This window comes from Oncorhynchus nerka, linkage group LG11 (assembly GCF_034236695.1).
Source record: "Oncorhynchus nerka isolate Pitt River linkage group LG11, Oner_Uvic_2.0, whole genome shotgun sequence".
In the NCBI taxonomy this organism is placed as follows: Eukaryota; Metazoa; Chordata; class Actinopteri; order Salmoniformes; family Salmonidae; genus Oncorhynchus; species Oncorhynchus nerka.
This window is the reverse complement of record NC_088406.1, coordinates 35,873,398-35,895,732: the sequence shown is the minus strand read 5'-3', so window position 1 is coordinate 35,895,732 and position 22,335 is coordinate 35,873,398. Positions and strand designations below refer to the sequence as shown.

Sequence of the window (22,335 nt, the reverse complement as noted above, 5' to 3'; positions counted from 1 at the left end):
AACAATGCATTTTGTCTTTGTAAATACCCATGAATTTCAGTGATTATTTGACAACCATGTGGGATAGCTTTAATAAAGTAGTCAGTAAGGGAAGTGGGTCTATATCCAGTGTTGTAGAGACACTGACGGGCTCTGCTGCTCTCCCCTCTCCACAGGCACACTGACAGTGGAGCAAATCTACCAGGACAGGGACAAGTTTGCCCAGCTGGTAAGGGAGGTGGCAGCTCCCGACGTGGGCAGGATGGGCATCGAGATCCTCAGCTTCACTATCAAGGTGAGTCTGTTGGGCAGTTAAACACACCTTTTTTTATATTTTGAATGTTGTTGTTTTTGCCTTTGCTGTGTTTATCGTGTGACTTTAAAAAAATATATATATATATTTTACATTCCATGTGTATTGGTGCTTGTTTTCCTATGGAATTTAATGGATGATGTTGATTGGGAGGTGACTCCAATTAACTAGTCTTCACCGTTGTTGATTATGATTGATTGTGGACTGGTAGAAATTCTAATAGATAAGAATTAGCCTAGGACTGTCACAGTCCCCATCAATGAGATCCACATTTAATTATCAGCTCTTTACTGCAAGGGCTACAATCAATTAGATGTTATCACATGTTGTTGGACATTTTATTGACATTTTTGTTCCCTCAAGTGTCTCAGGTTGTGTGTTGTAATCTGAGCTTGTGTGTGTGCGTGTTGTAGGATGTCTATGATAAACTGGACTACCTGAGCTCCCTGGGGAAAACTCAGACAGCAGCAGTTCAGAGGGATGCAGACATCGGTGTGGCAGAGGCAGAAAGGGATGCTGGGATAAGAGTAAGATTCAATGAACTTTATTAATTCCAGAGGGCGGTGTAATGAGTGCGTGCTGGTGACCGAGAAGTCAGGCGCAGGAGTGTGAACTTGGTATAAATGGAGCAGTTTAATAAATGCTAAAAATCTCAGAAAACCAATATATACAAAAATAATATAAAAAGGGTACAAAACCCGTCGCACACCAGAACATGACTTGCACAAAACATACAACAAACAATCACCAACAAAGACATAAGGGGAGACAGAGGGTTAAATACACAACATGTAATTGATGGGATTGAAACCAGGTGTTTTATTTTATTTAACCAGGAAGGGCTCATTGAGATTAAAATCTATTTTTCAAGAGCGCCCTGGCCAAGATAGGCAGACATCATGAAGAACTACAAATAATCTAGTAAAAACCATTGAATTCACAAGAGTATAAAACAGCAAATTAAAAACATTGACACGTCAGGGAATCAGCCTCAAATCCTTCATCAGTGATTTAAAAACACCAATCGGGTCAAGTCCTTCCAGTTTAAAAGTATTTTGTAAGGTGTTCCAAGACGATGGCGCAGAGTACATACAAGCCCTTTTACCAAATTCAGTTCGGACATTTGGAACAGTTAGCAGGATAAAGTCCAGTGAACGAAGAGTACCCACCACATTTCTGAACAATAAAAATGCACAAATAAAAAGGTAATAAACCCAAAATGGCTTTGTGAATAAAAGTATACCAGTGACTGAGCCTACGAGTGACTAGAGAAGGCCAGCCAACCCTGGTATACAAAGTGCAGTGGTGCGTAAGGGTTTTGCAGTTTAAAATAAATCTCAAAGTGCCTTGGTAAAGAGTGTCAATTGATCTCAAACACTGAGCGGAAGCAGTCATATAAAATATCCCCATAGTCTAGTAAAGGCATACATGTAGCTGATACTAGCCTCCTTCTGGCTTCAAAAGAAAAACAAGCCTTATTCCTAAAATAAAATAAAATCCCAATTTCAGCTTCAATTTTTTTGTAAGTTGTTGAATATGCCATTTAAAAGAGGCTGTCATCAATTAAAATTTCAAGATATTTATATGAAGTTACAACCTCAATCTCCTTGCCCTGACAGGTAGTAGTAGTAATAGGTGAAAGGTTCAGAGGTCTATTTCTTGCATTAGAAAACACCATTAGTTTAATTTTGTCAGTATTGAGGATAAGCTTCAATTGACACAAGGTATGTTGAACAGTATAAAAAGCAGTTTGCATGTTCTGGAAAGCTTTTGTAAGAGAGGAGGCACAACAGTAAATAACGTGTGATGGAAGACGAGACAAAACCAATGAAAAATGGATCAGCAATGTCTAGAAGGTCGGTGACGTCGACCGTCAAACACCACCCGAACAAGGAGAGGGACCAACTTCGGCGGAAGTTGTGACAGGCAGTTATTTCTGGGCTCTGTTTGTCTGTATTAATATACATACTTTTCATTTGAGAGGTTTGTATGCTCATTTTATTAATTTCCCCTTTTCCTCTCACCCTCTCTCTCATGTATATTATTCTCTCTCACTCTCTCGTCAGGAAGCAGAGTGCAAGAAGGAGATGATGGATGTCAAGTTCCTGGCCGACACCAAGATGGCCGACTCCAAACGAAAACTTGAACTGCAGAAGGCTGCTTTCAACCAAGAAGTCAACACCAAGGTCTGCATGAACTTTACGCTCCACTCTTGAATGCTAGTTAAATCAGTACAGTGTGGTAGAAATTCCAGTCTACTAAATGATTCTATGATGTTGGTCCATCCGAGTCTTAATTATCATTAGGCGTTAGTAATTTAAGTAATGCGACATCTTACGTGATCAGAGAGCCTGGAATGAACATTGAATATAGCCCTAAGCAGCCAAATGCTCCCCCCAGCCAACCTTAACATTAAAACTCCTCTATCAACATGATCCTGTCTCTCTGTCTGTGTGCTTCAACATGGACGTCATGGTCATGTCTCTCTCTGTCCCTCTGTCTCCAGAAAGCGGAAGCTCAGCTGGCCTATGAGCTGCAGGCAGCTAAAGAACAGCAGAAGATCAGGCTGGAGGAGATAGAGATTGAAGTGGTTCAGAGGAAGAAGCAGATCACCATTGAGGAGAAGGAGATTGTCCGCACAGAGAAGGAGCTCATCGCCATGGTGAAGAGGCCTGCCGAGGCAGAGGCATACAAGATGCAGCAGCTGGCTGAGGGACAGAAGTAGGAACACCTTTTATATTATAACAGAACACATTTCCCATTATATGTTTACCTATCTGTAACATACCTATCTGTAACATACAAACTATGTCCTTCACTAGTGATTCCACTCAACTTTTGTGCAGTCTGGAATGCTTCAAGACATATAGATTGGTAGCACTTCATTTAACAGTGCAAAAATGTCCCGGTATTTACTAAGTGATCAGGTTAAATGGTAATCACACAATAATAGCATATGAATTACATACAAATTGTTTGTTTCGGAAATCAATCTAGTTTCCATTTAGTTCTGATACGAGTGTGTTGTGTCTTTCAGGATGAAGAAGGTTCTGTTGGCCCAGGCGGAGGCAGAGAAGATCCGGAGGATAGGCGAGGCAGAGGCCTGCTCCATAGAGGCTATAGGGAAGGCTGAGGCTGAGAAGATGAGGCTGAAGGCTGAGGCCTACCAGCAGTATGGAGAGGCAGCCAAGACTGCTCTGGTCCTGGAGGCCCTACCCAAGGTAACACACTATGGATTTAAGTCACATAAGTCATATTGTGTTTATTGTTTTTAAATGCAGTGTATCTACATGTGTGTTTGAATTGTTTAGATTTAATCAGATTAAATCACTACTGCCTTGACAAGACCTTAATACAGATGTATTCATGTTGAGGTAGTAATGTGTAGATTTACTGTAGACACCAGTGTTGTAGTACTCAAGACCAGTCTCAAAACCATATATTGAGTATCTCTGTCTTGTCTTGGTGTCAGATCGGTCTTGACTCTGTCTCGGACAGTGAGTGTCTGTTTGGAGCCCTGGCAGGCCCACCCAATAAGCTTGATGTGGTTTAAACATGGTTGTGGACTGTCTTTTTTTTTTCTATTTAAAAAAAAAAAGTGTGATTTTGAGAGTGCAATTCTGAAAAATCTATAGCAAAACTCGTTAAAAAAACACAGGATTTTGTCACACAGGGTGCCTTTCCTTCACTGGGCAGGCCGTTTGGGAACTTCTTTGGCAAAATTAGAGTATACCCACTTCTCCAGGCACCACTACACCATTGCATAGGGACGATGGAAAGACAGCAGTCACACACAGCATGATGTTAACCTCTCTGGGATATGTGGGACGGTAGCGTCCCACCTCACCAACAGCCAGTGAAATTGCAGGGCGCCAAATTCAAAACCCACAGAAATCCCATAATTAAAATTCCTCAAGCATACAACTATTTTACGCCATTTTAAAGATAAACTTGTTGTAAATCCAGCCACTGTGTGCGACACTCATAGGACTTCATGTTACACAATACATGTATGTTTTGTTCGATAACGTTCATATTTATATCCAAAAATCTCAGTTTACATTGGTGTGTTATGTTCAGTAGTTCCAAAGCATCCGGTGATTTTGCAGAGAGCCACATCAATTTACAGAAATACTCATCATAAATGTAGATGATAATACAAGTTATACACATGGAATTATAGATATACCTCTCCTTAATGCAACCGCTGTGTCAGATTCTTTTTTTAAATTACGGAAAAAGAAACGCATGCAATAATCTGAGACGGCGCTCAGAACAATAGAAAAATTAGCCTCCATGTTGGAGTCAACAGAAAAAAGAAAACACATGATAAATGTTTCTTTACCTTTGATGAAGTTCATCAGAATGCAGTCCTAGGAATCCCAGGTCCACAATAAATGCTTGATTTGTTCAATAATGTCTGTTGTTTATGTCCAATTAGCTACTTTGGATAGCGCGTTTGGTAAACAATTCCAAAGTCACAAAGCGCGTCCACTATAACGGGACGAAATGTCCAAAAGTTCCGTAACAGTCAGTAGAAACATGTCAAATGATGTACTGAATCAATCTTTAGAATGTTGTTTACATACATCTAGAATAACGTTCCAACTGGAGAATTATAATGACTTCAAAAGAGCGGTGGAACGCAGGTCCTTCCCTTGTGAACGCGCATAGTGAAAGCATGGTCAACTCGTGGCAGTGGTGACTATTTCCTGTCTCATTCGACCCCCCTTCACATTAGTCATCAGACAAAGTTCTATTGACATCTAGTGGAAGGCGTAGGAAATGAAAACTCATCCATATCTCGCTGTAATTTCAATGAGAGCTAGGTTGAAAATCTGCCACCCCCAGAAAAAATCTCTCAGGTTTTTGCCTGCAATATGAGTTCTGTTATACTCACAGACATAATTCAAACAGTTTTAGAAACGTCAGTGTGTTTTCTATCCCATACTAATAATAATATGCATATATTAGCAACTGAGACTGAGGAGCTGGCCGTTTACAATGGACACCTTTTCAACCAAGCTACTCAATACTGCCCCTGCAGCCATAAAAAGTTAATGCAACCGCTGTGTCAGATTTCAAAAAAACTTTACGGAAAAAGAAAACCATGCAATAATCTGAGTACGGCGCTCAGACACAAAAACAAGCAATGCAGATACCCGCCATGTTGTGGAGTCAACAGAAGTCAGAAATAGCATTATAAATATTCACTTACCTTTGATCTTCTTCAGAATGCACTCCCAGGAATCCCAGTCCCACAATAAATGTTTGTTTTGTTCGATAAATTATGGACTTTATGTCCAAATACCTCCTTTTTGTTTGCGCGTTTAGTACACAAATCCAAACTCAGGAGGCGTGGGCAAGTCCAGGCGAAAGTTCTGACGAAAAGTCATATTACAGTTCGTAGAAACATGTCAAATGAAGTATAGAATCAATCTTTAGGATGTTTTTATCATACATCTTCAATAATGTTTCAACAAGAGAATTCCTTTGTCTGTAGACATGCAATGGAACGCAGCTAACTCTCACGGGAGCACGCGAGACTGAGCTCATGGCACTCTGCCAGACACCTGACTCAATCAGCTCTCATTCCCCCCTCCTTCACAGTAGAAGCCTCAAACATGGTTCTAAAGACTGTTGACATCTAGTGGAAGCCTTAGGAAGTGCAATATGACCCCATAGACACTGTATATTCGATAGACAATGACTTGAAAAACTACAAACCTCAGATTTCCCACTTCCTGGTTGGATTTTTTCTCAGGTTTTTGCCTGCCATATGAGTTCTGTTATACTCACAGATATCATTCAAACCGTTTTTAGAAACTTCAGTGTTTTCTATCCAAATCTACTAATTATATGCATATTACAGCTTTTAGGCCTGAGTAGCAGGCAGTTTACTCTGGGCACTTAATGGTATTGTATTCTTATGATTGGGACCTGCTGGTTTATGTCTGAGTTTAGACTGCTTATCCTTTATTAACTTCTTTGGGACTGGGGGGCAGTATTGAGTAGCTTGGATAAAAAGGCTGAATGACGGCATGGATAAAGCTGGCAGGATTTTCTATGCATCGGCAGGACAGAGAAGCTACGCCTGGTAAGACTATGGACGGGGGTGTGTGTCTATTTGTCAAAAACAATTGGTGTGCGATGTCTAATATTAAAGAAGGCTCAAGGTATTGCTCGCCTGAGGTAGAGTACCTTATGATAAGCTGTAGACCACACTATCTACCAATAGAGTTCTCATCTGTATTATTTGTTGCCGTCTATTTACCACCACAAACAGATGCTGGCACTAAGACTGCACTCAGCGAGCTGTATAAGGCCGTAAGCAAAAAAGAAAATGCTTATCCAGAAACAGCGCTCCTAGTGGCCGGTAACCTTAATGCAGGCAAACTTAAATCTGTTTCACCTAATTTCTACCAGCATGTGCAATGTCTAATATGCAACCAGAGGGGGGAAAAAAACTCCACACCACCTTTACTCCACACACTCATACAAAGCTCTCCATAATTCTATCCTCCTGATTCCAGCTTACAAGCAAACACTAAAGCAGGGAGTACCAGTGACTCACTTTAAACAGGTCAACATTCACAAAGCCGCGAGGCCAGACGGATTACCAGGACGTGTACTCAAAGCCAAGCTTCCTGCCATCCAGGACCTATATACTAGGCGATATCAGAGGAAAGACCCACAAATTGTTGTCAGTCTCCAGTCACGCAAGTCATAGACTGTTCCTTCTGCTACCGCACGGCAAGCAGTACCGTAGCACCAAGTCTACGACCAAAAGGCTCCTTAACAGCTTCTACCCCCAAGCCATAAACTGCAATTAGGGGGCGGCAGGGTTGCCTAGTGGTTAGAGCGTTGGACTAGGAACCGAAAGGTTGCAAGTTCAAATCCCCGAGCTGACATGGTACAAATCTGTCATTCTGCCCCTGAACAGGCAGTTAACCCACTGTTCCTAGGCCGTCATTGAAAATAAGAATTTGTTCTTAAGTGACTTCCCTAGTTAAATAAAGGTAAAAAAAAAAAAAAAAGGGCCACCCGGACTGCTTCTTCCCTAAATAGTTATTCCATAGTTTAGAGCTGTGTTTTGGGTCATTGTCCTGTTGTAGGAGGAAATTGGATCCATTTAAGCGCTGTCCACAGAGTATGGCATGGCATTGCAAAATCTTCAAGATCCCTTTTACCCTGTGCAAATCTTCCACTTTTACCACCACCAAAGCACCCCCAGAACATCACATTGTCTCTACCGTGCTTGACAGATGGCGTCAAGTGCTCCTCCAGCATCTTTTCGGCGTCTCACGAATGTTCTTCTTTGTGATCTGAACACCTCAAACTTAGATTAATCTATCTGTCCATAACACTTTTTGGTTACTGGCCCAACGCTCTAACCGTTAGGCTACCTGCCGCCCCTACCGTCATATCTGATCAATTTGATGTTATTTTAAAGGACAAAAATTGCTTTCTTTTCAAAAACTGACATTTCTAAGTGACCCCAAACTTTTGAACTGTAGTGTACATGTACAAATTACCTTGACTAACCTGTACCCTCACACATTGACTCGGTACCCCCTGTATATAACCTTGCAACTTCGTTTATTATTTTTTACTTTCGTTTATTTGGTAAATATTTTCTTAACTCTTTTTTGAACTGCACTGTTGGTTAAGGGCTTGTAAGTAAGCGTTTTACAGTAAGGTCTACTACACCTGTTGTATTCTGCGCATGTGACAAATAGCTTTTGTTCAAATCAAACTTCATCTAGCTAGATCGTGGGAAAACTACAGCTCACTATTGAGCAGTGACCAGTTGGCCAGCAAGAAGGCAGAAGTTTCCATATGTTTTTGTAAAAACAGTCCTACCCGTTAAGTCAAATTGTGATTGGTTGATTCCACTGTCACTCCAAATTTTGTCCTAATACAGTTGAATCCCAGACACCTTTATTTAGCCTATCCAATGGCTGATTTTTAACTAGCTAGATTTAGCTCCCTAGAGATCAGTGAAGTTAAATCCTGATTGGATTTTTTTTCCCTTCAGTGTTAACCCTTTCCAACAAAAACTGAAGAGATTAAATCAGAACATTATTGAAGATAGTTATATAATTATCATTATTGTATTATAATCATTATTTTATAAATCCTTAGCCCTTCTCTGAAGGTGTAGAAGGCCCATTGTTCCCCACTGTGTTTGGGTTAGTAATAATTTGTAGAGTCGCTATATTTTCCATCAGCATGCATTTTTTCAGTATTCTGAATGTCCAAAGAATCCATATGTTCTGAAATATGAACACAGAAATATTGGACATTTTTAACTCTTATTGTGGTGATTTGGCAAATGGTGGTTTTGAATTGGACATTTTTCTGGTCTCAGTCTTGACTCGGTCTCGGACCCCTTGTCCCTCTCCCGGTCTCGGTCTTGGCTCTGACTCGATTTGCTCCGATCTAGGTCTTGAATCAGTCTCGCTTTAGGTGGTCTTGAACACAACATTGGTAGACACACTCATTATCATGCCCCCAGGTAAACCTAGTCACATTTAATATTAATAAAGCAGTAATAAACAGTTAATCTCATCACTGTAATAATGACAAGCCAGTGTTTGACTTTTATTTGTTTGTTTCTTTTTGACTGGACAAAGTACAGTAGTATCAGTCATAACCCACCAGTAGTTATCTACAGTATCTTTGTCAGCCAGTGTTAGAGGTGGTAGTACAAATGGAGATTACACCATTTTAAAGTGACTCACAAGTGATTTGTTCAACCAGAGGTTGATGTAATATGACATCATATACCTTAAACCTGTCTTGTGATGTGAGCACAATAAAAAAACATCTCAATGTGCCCATGTCTTTCTAGATTGCAGCCAAGGTGGCGGCACCGCTGGCCAGGACCAATGAGATAGTCATCCTGAGCGGGAAGGGCAACCGTGTGACTGGGGAAGTGAATCGGCTCCTGGCTGAACTTCCAGTGTCCGTCAATGCCCTCACTGGAATTGACTTATCAAAGGTAATTAGTGGTGTGGTCTATGGTATGTGAAACATATATTAGTGTGTCTATAGAAATAGAATAACACTCATTATTGCTGCCAGATGGTCCACCTATCATGGAACGTTGACTTGAATAGAGTGGTAATGTCTGTTCTAGTAATTCTATGAATTAGCTAATATGTTGCATAGGATCCTATTGGTGCTGTTGGATTTTCCAGCCTACATGCAATTTTTTCAGAAATATTGAAATTAAACCTTAGAATACAATATTTTTTTCTAACCTAACCTAAATTGAATTGTTTTTGTTTTCTATTCAACAGATCCCACTACTGCAGAAGATGACCTATGCTCAGGCCTGAAAACAATCTCTCCCTTCTACTCCGATATCTGTTTTATGCACTCCCATAGACTGCCTTCAATACACACACACACACACACACACACACACACACACACAGTGGGGAGAACAAGTATTTGATACACTGCCGATTTGGCAGTTTTTCCTACTTACAAAGCATGTAGAGGTCTGTAATTTTTATCATAGGTACACTTCAACTGTGAGAGACGGAATCTAAAACAAAAATCCAGAAAATCACATTGTATGATTTTTAAGTAATTAATTAGCATTTTATTGCATGACATAAGTATTTGATACATCAGAAAAGCAGAACTTAATATTTGGTACAGAAACCTTTGTTTGCAATTACAGAGATCATACGTTTCCTGTAGTGCTTGACCAGGTTTGCACACACTGCAGCAGGGATTTTGGCCCACTCCTCCATACAGACCTTCTCCAGATCCTTCAGGTTTCGGGACTGTCGCTGGGCAATACGGACTTTCAGCTCCCTCCAAAGATTTTCTATTGGGTTCGGGTCTAGAGACTGGCTAGGCCACTCCAGGACCTTGAGATGCTTCTTACGGAGCCACTCCTTAGTTGCCCTGGCTGTGTGTTTCGGGTCGTTGTCATACTGGAAGGGCCAGCCACGACCCATCTTCAATGCTCTTACTGAGGGAAGGAGGTTGTTGACCAGGATCTCGCAATACATGGCCCCATCCATCCTCCCCTCAATACGGTGCAGTCGTCCTGTCCCCTTTGCAGAAAAGCATCCCCAAAGAATGATGTTTCCACCTCCATGCTTCACGGTTGGGATGTTGTTCTTGGGGTTGTACTCATCCTTCTTCTTCCTCCAAACACGGCGAGTGGAGTTTTGACCAAAAAGCTCTATTTTTGTCTCATCAGACCACATGACCTTCTCCCATTCTTCATCTGGATCATCCAGATGGTCATTGGCGAACTTCAGACGTGCCTGGACATGCGCTGGCTTGAGCAGGGGGACCTTGCGTGTGCTGCAGGATTTTAATCCATGACGGCGTAGTGTGTTACTAATGGTTTTCTTTGAGACTGTGGTCCCAGTTCTCTTCAGGTCATTGACCAGGTCCTGCCGTGTAGTTCTGGGCTGATCCCTCACCTTCCTCATGATCATTGATGCGAGGTGAGATCTTGCATGGAGCCCCAGACCAAGGGTGATTGACCGTCATCTTGAACTTCTTCCATTTTCTAATAATTGCGCCAACAATTGTTGCCTTCTCACCAAGCTGCTTGCCTATTGTCCTGTAGCCCATCCCAGCCTTGTGCAGGTTTGTAAGTGGGAAAACCTGCAAAATCTGCAGTGTATCAAATACTTGTTCTCCCCATTGTATATATATTTTTTTATATGAAGTTAATTTTTTTTTAACCTCTGGTGCCTTAATTTCTACAGGACCAGAATATCTGCATGTACTGCTGCTCCTTTATATACTCTATGTATCTTCGAGTTCACTACTTTTTTAATCATGGAAGCCTTTTACAATCAGTAGATCACATGGGATGCATTGTTATCATTTAGCATGAACTGAGCCTTTTTTTGTTTAACTTATATACCTCTAGTCTCTACCTTACCATGTAATTTCAGTGAACAGTTAGCTGTTAAGAAGAGCAACCTCAGTGATTTTCATCCAAAGGTGTACTCACCTTGCCAATTATACACTTCATGATTACTGAGTCATTATCCATTCTTGCTATCATGTGATTATTGTATAGGTTATGGAAATTACTGTACTCTGTATATAACTTTTAATTTAACTGATTTTATTTGTATCCTTTTATGATGAGTTATGGGTTTTCACAATCAGGTGACAATTTGTATGAAGTGCTACATAAAATAAGGTGCTTACTATCCTCAAATTTATTTAGGCTTCTACTACAAAACTCTGAGTAACTGGGAATTCTTCCCACTCAACAAGCAATCATGTGTTTTCATTTAGTTGTATGTTGTAAAATAATATGTTTAGTACATTATTCCTAACACTTTCATTTATAGCAACAATAATGGCCTTTTTTTTTAAACTAATCACAGAAACCTGATTGCCAGACCTTTATTTCTTTGGCTATGATGCATGTTTCTGAATTGGCTCAAAGTAAGTTGAAGTACTGAATTGACTTGAAGTTTGAGGGAGAGATTATGAATTTTGTGGGATGCTATGATCCAGGGTAATTTATTGAGATAACTCTTTGCCCTGGAGAAGGTTCAGTATGTGAAATATTGAAGGGTTTTTGAGTCAAAGAAGAAGTAAAATGGTGTTACTCATAGCCAAATACTAGTCATTGCACCTTATCATTTTTTATTATACACAAGTTTTTGATTTTTATATATATTATAAAAACACGAGCTGGGATATGTTTAAGAAATGAGTTTGTTCATTCTGTTGATTTCTTAATTTCATGTTTCATTTGATTAGTGTGACTTGACTAACATTGACAGACACTTGTTTTTTTTTTGGGGGGGGGGGGTTGCAGTTTTATATAGTAATATGTCAATGTTAAACCATGTAAGACAGCCCTTCAGGTTCTGTGCACAATGTAATTTTAGCTAAAGATAACTTTGTATATCATACACTTGTCAGAGAAAGATATCACTCCTGTTCAGACAATGCTACTCAATGTATTTAGTAATTTATCTTGCTTTTAATGAAATATAATTGTGAAAATGGGTATATGTGCTGTTATACTATTGTCATTCCACATTACCTCCATGTTTATGATCTGTTTGTTGAGCTCATTCCAAGATGGATAATCACCATCTGATTATATTGGCTTTTTTTGTGGAGGTAGACTAACTTTCTTCTTGTTTAGTATCACTATTTACGTTATCTTAAACAAGGTGGAGAGTAGCCCTTTGTACAAGGATAGGGAAATGGCAGATCTTGTTCATTTTTAATATATGTGGATGCCATCATCACTGATTTGGTGACTTGCACTATTTAACATAAGATCATGGGAAATGGCAAACCAAGATGGGAATAGTCCAGCTATCATGTAAGTAGACCGATTCTAACTTGCTCAGTGCTTTTTTGTAAAGAATATCAGTTCTCAAACCATGTTCAATTGGAAAAATGTTGTCCTTTCCCCCTCCCAGACATATCGTAACATTCTTTGTAATAAGTCAACTGTAAGTTACTACTATGAAGGACTGTGAAACTGTTATGTTTATTTTTTGCTGCCCTCATTGATTTGACTCATTGCAGCCAATGTAATTTTTCTAATACTGTGAAAATGTGTCAGTTGTGTAGCAGCTGTAATTTTGATTTTTGAGTTGCATTGTGGCTTCACGTCCAAATGCATTGTTCTGGCTAAGCATACAATTTGTAGACAAACCACTGAAGATATTGTATGTTTGATCCAGAGGTAATTTGGAAATGTGCTTTTGTCATTTTTTGTGTGAAAATCATCACTTTACTGTTGTGTCAAATGTAGAGATAATCATTCACAGTGCATGTACTTATGCCACCAGTTTTGTGATAATGTAGATGTTTTTTCTCAACAGGACACAAGTGATCCTACATATGTGTGAATGTTATTAATCTGTAACATTATATAAAATTACCATATTTGTCATCTGTCATTCTAATAAAATTACAACAAATAGTTGTGCTGTTTTTCTAATGGCAATGTAATAATTCAGTTGACAACAGGGTGGGTGTACATCATAGATATTGATATATGGTCTGGGGTGAACAGTATGATCAAAGCTAGCTGACACATTCATGGCATGTAAAACCAGTTAGTCTTGCTAGAATGCAATACTTTACTATCTTGAGCCAAGGCCTGTCATTCATTCAATCAATCCTTATCATAATTCGTTTTTAAAACCTCTTGCATGAAGAATCTCAGCACTTCCTTCTCTTGTCAGATCACCAAGGAATATTAGTCAGGCATTCAGTATGCACACCTAAAATATACCGAATAAAGGGCCTAGAACTCCGGGTGCCTAATGCGCATGCCTTCTCAAAGTTTCTGTTGCAGAAAGCAAGCAGTAGAAAAAGCATCGGTGAGCTAACATCATAACCAAAATATCGATGTTCGATCATCTCGCAAGAATGTTTTCTCAAATACCTTTCTCTTGATTTCGCGGGGGAGTATGTATTTTGCGAATTATGACTTTCCAGCGTTTCCTTTTGTAAAATGTTTACTTCAGTAGCTATCAGACGCCGGTTATGATAGCTGGCTAACGTTAGCTAGTTAACCTAGCTGATCGCTAGCAGCACAAAGAAGTGTTCAATGCTTTGTGGTGCTATGACTCGAGGTATTTAACACTTGCTTGCTTCTTTATCAACTGACTAACTTAATGGTTAACCTCTCGTGTAAACAGTACGTTAGCCTAAGCAACGTTACTGATTAGAACTACAATGTCTGTTGTGTAGTTTGTTTGGAAAAAAAGTACTTTTTGGCACGCTAATATTGTGTAGCTAAATAGTTAGCGCTCATTTACATTTTAAGTGGTCTATTGACTACTAGACGACAATGCTACTCAACGATGACACCAGCTAGTTTGTATTTATACGGTCTTTGTTCATAACTAGTTATATTAATGTCCTCGCATTCTAGATCAGAGAAACCCTACCCAGGCCAGAGCCAACGTTGAATGACTGTTATTGATATTTACGCAATGATGCAATAACATTTATGGTAGACCTAGTCATCAGACTGTCTGAGTATATTTATTGTAACTAGTAGCTCCATCCTTTTCAAGAACTGGTCAGTGTAAGACTTTGCATTCTTGAGTCATTGGGACTTCTGGGTTCTGACAAATTCAGCTTTGTTCCAGAACATACTTTAAACACAGCTGTCCTGCATCACTTAGTATTGTAAAGCATTTACATTATAGTCATTTAGCAGACTCTGATCCAGATTGACTTACAGTAGTGAGTGCATACATTTTCTTACTGGTCCCCCACTATTGGCCCAGCATCATTAGGGATTGGCCGGAGTAGGCAGTCATTGTTAGTAAAAATTTGTTCTTAACTGACTTGGTTAGATAAATAAAAATCGCAATCGAACCCACAACCCTGGGGTTGCAAGTGCCATGCTCTACCAACTGAGCTGCATATAAGCACTAGACCTGAGCTCATTTTCCCTGGCTAAACAAGCATTTCGGTACACCCGCAATAACATCTAAATATGTCTTTGTGACCAATACATTTTTATTTAAACCAGCTGGCTAACTGAACTATGCTAGTTTTCAACCTCATTACCAAACTTCATATACTGTACTCTCAACTTCAAAACTCCTTTGCTAGTTATACAATCATGTAACTAAGTCATTTGCTGGAAAGAAACTTAAATTGTATTTTGTTAAAGTCATGACCGTTTCAAGATATGTCGTAAGACGACAGTTGGCGTAGGATATCATTGCTACTTAACTCTGATCCAAGTTCAGTTTTGAGATCCACCATCTTCATTGGCATAGGGTTAGCTGGAAGTATCTGACTGGTCTTGGAACTGTGACAACAGGCAGCCTCTCCCCGCTTGGCTTGATGGGATATGTAGGGATTTTTCCATATGTACATGGTCTTGTACCCTTACCCTTTTTTCAACTGACTTGTAGTTGTTGATTAAATCTGACTTTACTGGATTACTCATTAATAATGTCGAGTTAATTGACTCAAGAAAACTTGACAAAATATCAACTCTACACATCGCAATGGCTAAATTACTTCTGGAGGCTAAGGGTCTGTGGAGCTCCTCTTCCTCCTCACCACTCTATGGGCCCTGGTCAGGAGTAGTACACTATATAGGGTGTAATTTGTGATGCAGATACAGAGATTGGTGGAGCTAGCTTGAGGTTCTCTAGCCAGTAGCCATCATGCAGTATGTCCTGCTGTGCCCTGGGAAAGGAGAAACGGCGTCTCCATCTTAAGCCCCCTGCTCTGTCTGTCTAGCGGCAGGCAGGGTGTTTGCTGTAAAAGGCTGAGGCACAAATGCGGGCTGATTACCAACTGACTGCCATTTTAGAAAGGTTACAATGTACAGGAAATAAATAGCCTTATGGCTGAGTCATTTTACATGGTCAATGTGGCGTGTCTCTCTCAGCATGGTGAGGAGAGTGTTTCCCATGTTGCATTAGTGGAAGTGTGACATGCTGGCCTGTCTGCCAGCATCATCAGGTGACCCTACAACCCGATTTCTCTCCCACACGCAGATGAACACTGGACTTCAGCAATGTAAGTGTTTTTATCTGATAGAATTGAATACTATAGTTTCATAGAAATCTAAAATCAGTTTCCTATTCATATTTCTACCTAATGAGTTGTAAATCCTTTCCAGTCACTAGTTGAATGAAGAAACTTTGGTTATGCAAAAATTCCTTGTTCTGTCTCTCTCTGTCCTTCTTTCCATCCTAGGGGACACTACACAGAAGATGAGATCTGCCAACTATCCAACCCCAGCAGAATTAGATGCCTTTGCTAAGAAAGTCGCCAACAAGCCTCTGACCATAAAGATCTTCCCCAACAGTGTCAAAGTACCTCAGAGAAAGCACATCCGCCGCACAGTGAACGGGTTGGACACGTCCAGCCAGCGCCACAGCCCCTACCAGTCTCAGGTCAGCAGCACCAGAGCGGGCCTCCTAGCCGTCCTCCGCACTTCGACCGGGAAAAGCGCCATCAAAGACACAGACGGCAGCCAAGCCCATCTGCTTCCCAAAGCAGCCATGAACCTCCACAGCGGGTCACACGTCGCTCAAAGCTCTTTAAATCTCCCCGAGCCTGTCCCCCACCTCCAGGGCATGTCCCAAAGCCAACACCAGGCATTGAACCAGAAACAGGGCCTCCCCCACCCACATCCACAGCATGCTGTACAGCAGCACAACATGGCTCATCGTGTGACTTCACAGCCACAGAATATTCCTCAACCTCACCCTAAAACTTTACAGCAACAGAACATGGCCCACCCTCAAACTTTACAGCGGCAACCAAGCTTGTCCCAGCTGCAAACTGTACAGCAGCAACAGCAGAATCTGGCGCACCCCCAGAATATCCAGCGGCAGCAAAGTTTGCCTCACATGCAGACTTCACGACAGCAAAATCAGACTCGGCCACAAACCTTACAGCAGCAGCATCTTTTTCATCCTCAGACGCTGCAGCACCAGACTCTTCCTCACCAACAAGCTTTAGTACAGCAGGCTGTGGCTCAGGCTCAAGGTCTCCGGCACCTGCCTGACTTAGCCCAGGCCCAGCCTCCACCTAGTCTGCAACATTCCCAGGGCATGCAGCACCCCCAGAGCCTGTCACAGCCTCTCCCCCAGGGCCTCCGGCACCAGCCTGACGTAACCCAGTCCCAGCTTCCACCCAGTCTGCAACATTCCCAGGGCCTCCCCCCATCTCAGCAGTTCCCCCAGGCCTCCGGTGCCGGCCCTGGCCCTCCCTCTGCCCTGCAGCCCCAGCCAGGCCCCCCCTACGGCCCCAGGAAGCTGCCAGACGCAGACGTCCCGCCAAACGTAACTGTATCTACCTCCACCATCCCGCTATCCATGGCGGCCTGCCTGCACCACAACCGGCCGGGCACAGACCTGAGCATCATCGTGCACCAGATCAACCAGTTCTGTCAGGCTCGGGCCGGAATGGGTGCCACCTCGGTGTGTGAGGGCCAGATTGCCAACCCCAGCCCCATCAGCCGTAACCTTCTCATCAATGCCAGCTCCAGGGTCAACACACCCCACAATCTGGACCTCCTTCCCTCCGGCCTGCTGGGCTCCACAGAGAAGGCCCCTGGAGAGTCCCAGGGCCCTGCTGGTGGCCTACAGCCCAACATAGCTGTCATGAACAGGTTGCCACCTGCTTTCCACACTGACATAAAGCAGCAGTTACAGCAGCAGCAAGTACAGCAGCTCCAACAGGTTCATCAGCAGCAACAACATAATCAGGTACAGCAGCTCCAACAGGTTCATCAGCAGCAACAACATAATCAGGTACAGCAGCTCCAACAGGTTAATCAGCAGCAACAGCTACAACATCAGTTACAGCAGCAACTCCAACAGCAACACTCCTGGAACCAGCACCAGCTGGCTCACATGCAGCACCTGCCTGAGGGAACCAACCCCAGCAAGAACCCCAGGAGAGAAATCCCCTCTGGGCCTGTCTTCCCTGCCAAGACCCTCAACTATCCCCACGTGCTGCTGGCCTCGCAGCCACAAGCCTTCTACCTTAAACACCCATCAGACAAGACAACCCCCTCGCCCTCTGTAACCGGCACACCGGGTGGCACCATGCCCAGCTCCACCAATGGGTGCTACCTGCAGGCTCCATGGGGCAGTGTCCTACAAGCAGGCAAAAGTGATGGTCTTGGCCCTCTGGATTTGGCCTTCCAGGGGGGCCCGTCAGGGGCCTCCATAGACTGCAGCACACCAGGATCACAGTACCGACCAGGAGCCAGACCCGGGTTCCCAGGTTCGGGTCAGACCAAGCTGATGAAGCAGAACGTGTCTGATTACCTGGCTGGGGATTTCCAGGCTTTCCAGCATAACCCAGGTGCCATGGGGAAGATGCACAGGCCCCCCATGGGTAGAGCTCTAGCCCAGGGCCCAGAGCTAGGCAACGATAGAAATATCCCCGCTCATCACCCAGGCTATAGATAGCAGTCTTCACCTCACCAGTTGTGTGTCATGGTTGGTGAATGATTCAAGATTATAGATAGATGGCAGTCTTCACCTCACCAGTTGTGTGTCATGGTTGGTGAATGATTCAAGATTATAGATAGATAGCAGTCTTCACCTCACCAGTTGTGTGTCATGGTTGGTGAATGATTCAAGATTATAATCAGGTGTCCACATGTTGTAGAGTTCTTGCAAGTGATCAATTGACTGTTCTCCCTAGTCGGTTGCTCCTGCTCTCAATGTTTAATCGCTGACTTATGTGTTTTAAAAGTAGGTCCTTAGCCCTTAAAGGTATCTGTTAAACCTTAGTGCCAGATGAAGGGTTTTTGATTGTTATTCTAATGATGAAGAATACTTACTCATACCACAACATGGACATCTGCTTCTTGTAGTATTTTCTGGAATACTGTATTGTGATCTAGGACTAAGTAGAGAACCTAGTAGGGCTACTTCCTTTCCACATAATAATTACCATAGTTATCCCCAGGTTGTCATGGAACCAACCACGCCCTTTTACAACATTAGTGGCCTAATAGCTGCCAATGCAGCGGCTGAAAATAGGCCAGGAAATAACACCCCATGTTTACATTTGAATGGGTATTTTTGTATGCTAATATGAATCAGGTTCATGTCTGAGTATATTCTTACTTCAATCTCTCCCCATATAGAGTAAGGTACTGCTACAACCATTTTGTCCTGTCCTCTTGTGTGTGATAAGACCTTAACTTTTTGAAGTCGTTTTTATTTTTTATCCCTACCTTGTTCTGTTACTTAAATTAAGTTGTCTCTACTTGAATTTCTCCAGTGACGCTTTCAGTATGAGGACTAAGAGAATCGAAATGTCATTCTAAATATTTACAAAAGGAACAAAACCTCCCTTTGGGAAAAACATTAATTGTTTTTTGAATAATGTGAACCCAGTAGGATCAATCCCCTGATCTTGAAAGGAATTGTCTGTTTGCTTAGACCAAATTGATCACTTGCAAGTGTGCAAGTACAACCGAACATACCGGAAGGTTAAAATATTTATTTGTTTCACCACTATACTACTGTAAACAAGTGAATGGATTCCTTGTGGATCTTTACCTGTCTGGGGGTTCTGGTAAGCTGAGGGGTATCCTACGAAGCAGCTTTGAAGAGTTAACTTTGGTCAACTGAGTCTTAATGAAAAGTATGGCATTCGACTAGCCATGTGCAACGTGCAGTTACAAGCCTGCTAGAATTAGTGGCAGGTGTATGAGCAAAATCCACTGTCGTAGTACGGCTAAAGACTGAGCTTGAATGTGACGCTAACAGAAGCTGGTTCGCTTCAGAAAACAGATCTAGCTTGCTTATTGGGATACCTCTTTTCCTTCACTTGCTAGCCTAACCCGAACTGTATTGTCTCTCTACTACCTAGAAAGGAGAACCGAGGTTCATTCCAGTTATTTTAAAGGCAGGTTACCTCCTCATGCTTGTAGATGGGTCTAGCCATAGAAATATAATTACGTCTAAGTAATGATATTTCTATGGGTCTAGCATGCTGCGTTTTTCCTCAGTTTAATTTGGCTTACTCTTTCCTCCTCCCTGATAGCTCTTGGGGGAAAAAGCCTTAAATGTTATATTAGTTACCTTCTACCTTAAATGTTGACTTTTTACACCATGCCGGATTTCCTTAAACAGTGCATGGTGTCGCATCCTATATCGAAAATTGTTTCTGCATATGTTTTCATTTAAGGCCATTGTTAAATTGCTAAGTAAAAGTCCTCCTTTTAAAGGATAATAAGTATGAATAGTGTTAAGTAGAGTTTCATAGGTGTGTGGCACTGGGCTGTAACTATGGTCTTTGGACTACGTTTCTTTCGTTGTTTCTACGTGACAAATGCCCTACACTAATTTAGTTCTTAGCTAATTTATTTATTTGAACACTGCATCCTGAAGCCATAGGTTTTTCCACACGGGTGCCATAGTAACGCATATGATCAGACACAAAACAATGCAAACTGATGTCTCACAACTAGCTGCATTCAGTAAGCGATGTTAAGTCATAGAGGTAATTTTATTTATAGGGGTTATGTAGCCTTAAAGGCGCTACACCTTTTATTTTTTTGCATTGTCATTCAGAAAATTGCCATAATATATCTGCAGTACTAGGGGAATGATAAGTGTTTCACAGTATTACTTACCTGCCCGCCAGTGCTGTTATAAACACCTATTGATTTCTCCCGCCAGAGCGGCATCTGTCAAAATGGGAAAGCTGTTTTGCCTTGCCTGTGTGGAAATCGGTCAAGCAGCCAATGTAAAAATGTCTCTAATTTCCTGGTTGCTAAAATTCTACACGGTTCGCTCATTTTCAATGTGTGAGAAAAACAAGCACTGAATAGTGGAGGGAATCATTGTACCATCTAAATTGCTGTGAAATATCTTTTTAATAACAAAACGTTTTGTTTTTTACAGCTGTTTAAAGCTGGTGGACCAAAACCCGAAAGTAAAAGGCTCAAGCGTGTGTCTCCATGTTGTGGGGGAGATGGTACATTTGTTTTGAATGCAGCCTAGTGCTGTTGCACTTCTCCTAGCTTCCACATAGGGGAGATGTTCTGTGTAGCACCTTTAATGTTATGGATTGAGCTTTCTTCCCTGAGGGCAGTAGCTAGATTCTGTTTGGCTCTTACTACTGTTGTGTTCCTGATGTGCCTGGCCCTTGAAGCTGCTATCGAATTCTAATCTGAACACACAAGAGTGTGTGTGTGTATAGTAATGATGTATGGGTTGTACTATTGGAATAAAGGTTCCTATTTATAATGTCTTGTCATGGATTTTTGAAATGCGAGATTGTAAATCTGTGTAGTGGAAATGGACCAACTGTTGCTGCAGTGAACCAAGCGATGTACCTGTTGTTCCATTTGACCTGATTTACTTGTTCTATAATGTTGTACAGCCATGCTACAGCCCGAGAACGTCAGGTTTACAGTTACACTTTCTAATGTCACTCTGGATAAGAGCGTCTGCTAAATGACTTAAATGTAAATTAATCCCAGTGGAAACATTTCATATGAAATAGTATGTGTGGGTGTGTGCGAGAGAAAGGGTGTAAAGCCTAGATACGTGTGCACACTACACAGTGGTGCACATCTATCCATTTTGGGGGGGACCAAGCTTCTAACTAACTACTGATACTGGACAGGTGTCCGCGTTTACATACCACGATGATTCCAGACAATGTTGGGAGTCTGAACGGCTGCTGCTGAATCACTGACCAAACTCACCAAGCCTTCCCCTCAACCATAATCACCATGGCCCAAAGCCTAGTTACATTCTATGTCTGAAATGGCATCCTATTCACTACATAGTGTACGACTTGACCTAGGGTCATAGTCAAAAGTGGTGCACTATTTCGAAAGTAGTGTGCCATTTTGGATGCTAACATTCTTTAGCCATGTTGGTTTGTATTAGTTTTAAAGAATCATGCTATTTTAAGGTTGTGACAAAATAGTGGTCTGCTGCCCTCTAGACAGTTGTAGGAACAGAATGTGGGACTGTGATGTTAATGGTGCTGGTGAGTGTTTTTGCTCCACATAAGTGGAAATGTGAGATGAATGGCAGTGGTTGTGTTATTCCAGCTTACCTATCCTTGAACTATGCTTTGCACTAACATTCCCCCCTTAACCAAAATAAAGTTTGCATTTGCAAAACTGATACCTTTTTATTTTCAGTTTATTTTATTTGTAACAGCAAGGCTTGAGATGTCTATGAAACAGGGGATTTTCAAAGGATATACAACCATTTCTAATAGTCATTCTATGTCAATTCATGGATGGAATGAAGTTAAACACTTCCAATTGTTTATAATTCCCAAACATCGATTATACATTTTTTATGGATTTGTTGACAGTCTAGAAATAATATCCAATAGTCATATGGTTGGTGTGCTAATGTAAGATTTGACAGACACCAATGCAAACATGTCAGAAATCACTGTCTAGGGTGTGTGAGGTTAGGTAGGATGAACTCAAGACTCCAGAGCTCATGGATGTGGAGCTGCGGCAAGTGGACAAGCTAAACCTTTTCAGGATAGAGCCATCTCCCTGCAAATACGTCAGCTTGAGTGGA

General features: G+C 41.6%; 2 protein-coding genes across 6 annotated transcripts in view; both read left to right on the top strand.

Moving 5' to 3' along the window:
* The window catches only part of flot2b (flotillin 2b), a 34,264-nt gene extending 21,023 nt beyond the window's left edge, over positions 1-13,241 (top strand). For both annotated transcript variants that reach the window (XM_029672548.2, XM_065024469.1), the window contains exons 5-11: positions 156-274; positions 706-819; positions 2,359-2,478; positions 2,799-3,013; positions 3,330-3,513; positions 9,147-9,296; positions 9,598-13,241. In XM_029672548.2, coding sequence (XP_029528408.2) covers positions 156-274; positions 706-819; positions 2,359-2,478; positions 2,799-3,013; positions 3,330-3,513; positions 9,147-9,296; positions 9,598-9,636 — 941 coding nt within the window. In that variant the 3' untranslated portion in view covers positions 9,637-13,241. The remainder of the gene's footprint in view (positions 1-155; positions 275-705; positions 820-2,358; positions 2,479-2,798; positions 3,014-3,329; positions 3,514-9,146; positions 9,297-9,597) is intronic.
* A 334-nt stretch (positions 13,242-13,575) lies between these two features.
* LOC115136776 (protein FAM222B-like) lies at positions 13,576-21,921 on the top strand. 4 transcript variants are annotated; one of them, XM_029672543.2, is made up of 3 exons: positions 13,576-13,644; positions 15,721-15,817; positions 15,998-21,921. In XM_029672543.2, the coding sequence occupies exons 1-3, from the start codon at positions 13,588-13,590 to the stop codon at positions 18,226-18,228; spliced, it is 2,385 nt and encodes a 794-aa protein (XP_029528403.2). In that variant the 5' UTR covers positions 13,576-13,587; the 3' UTR covers positions 18,229-21,921. The 4 variants fall into 4 exon arrangements, with proteins under 4 accessions (XP_029528403.2, XP_029528406.2, XP_029528407.2 ...); XM_029672546.2 differs by having other exon boundaries at positions 13,603-13,644; positions 15,687-15,817; XM_029672547.2 differs by having other exon boundaries at positions 13,604-13,899.
* The last annotated feature ends 414 nt before the right edge of the window (positions 21,922-22,335 follow it).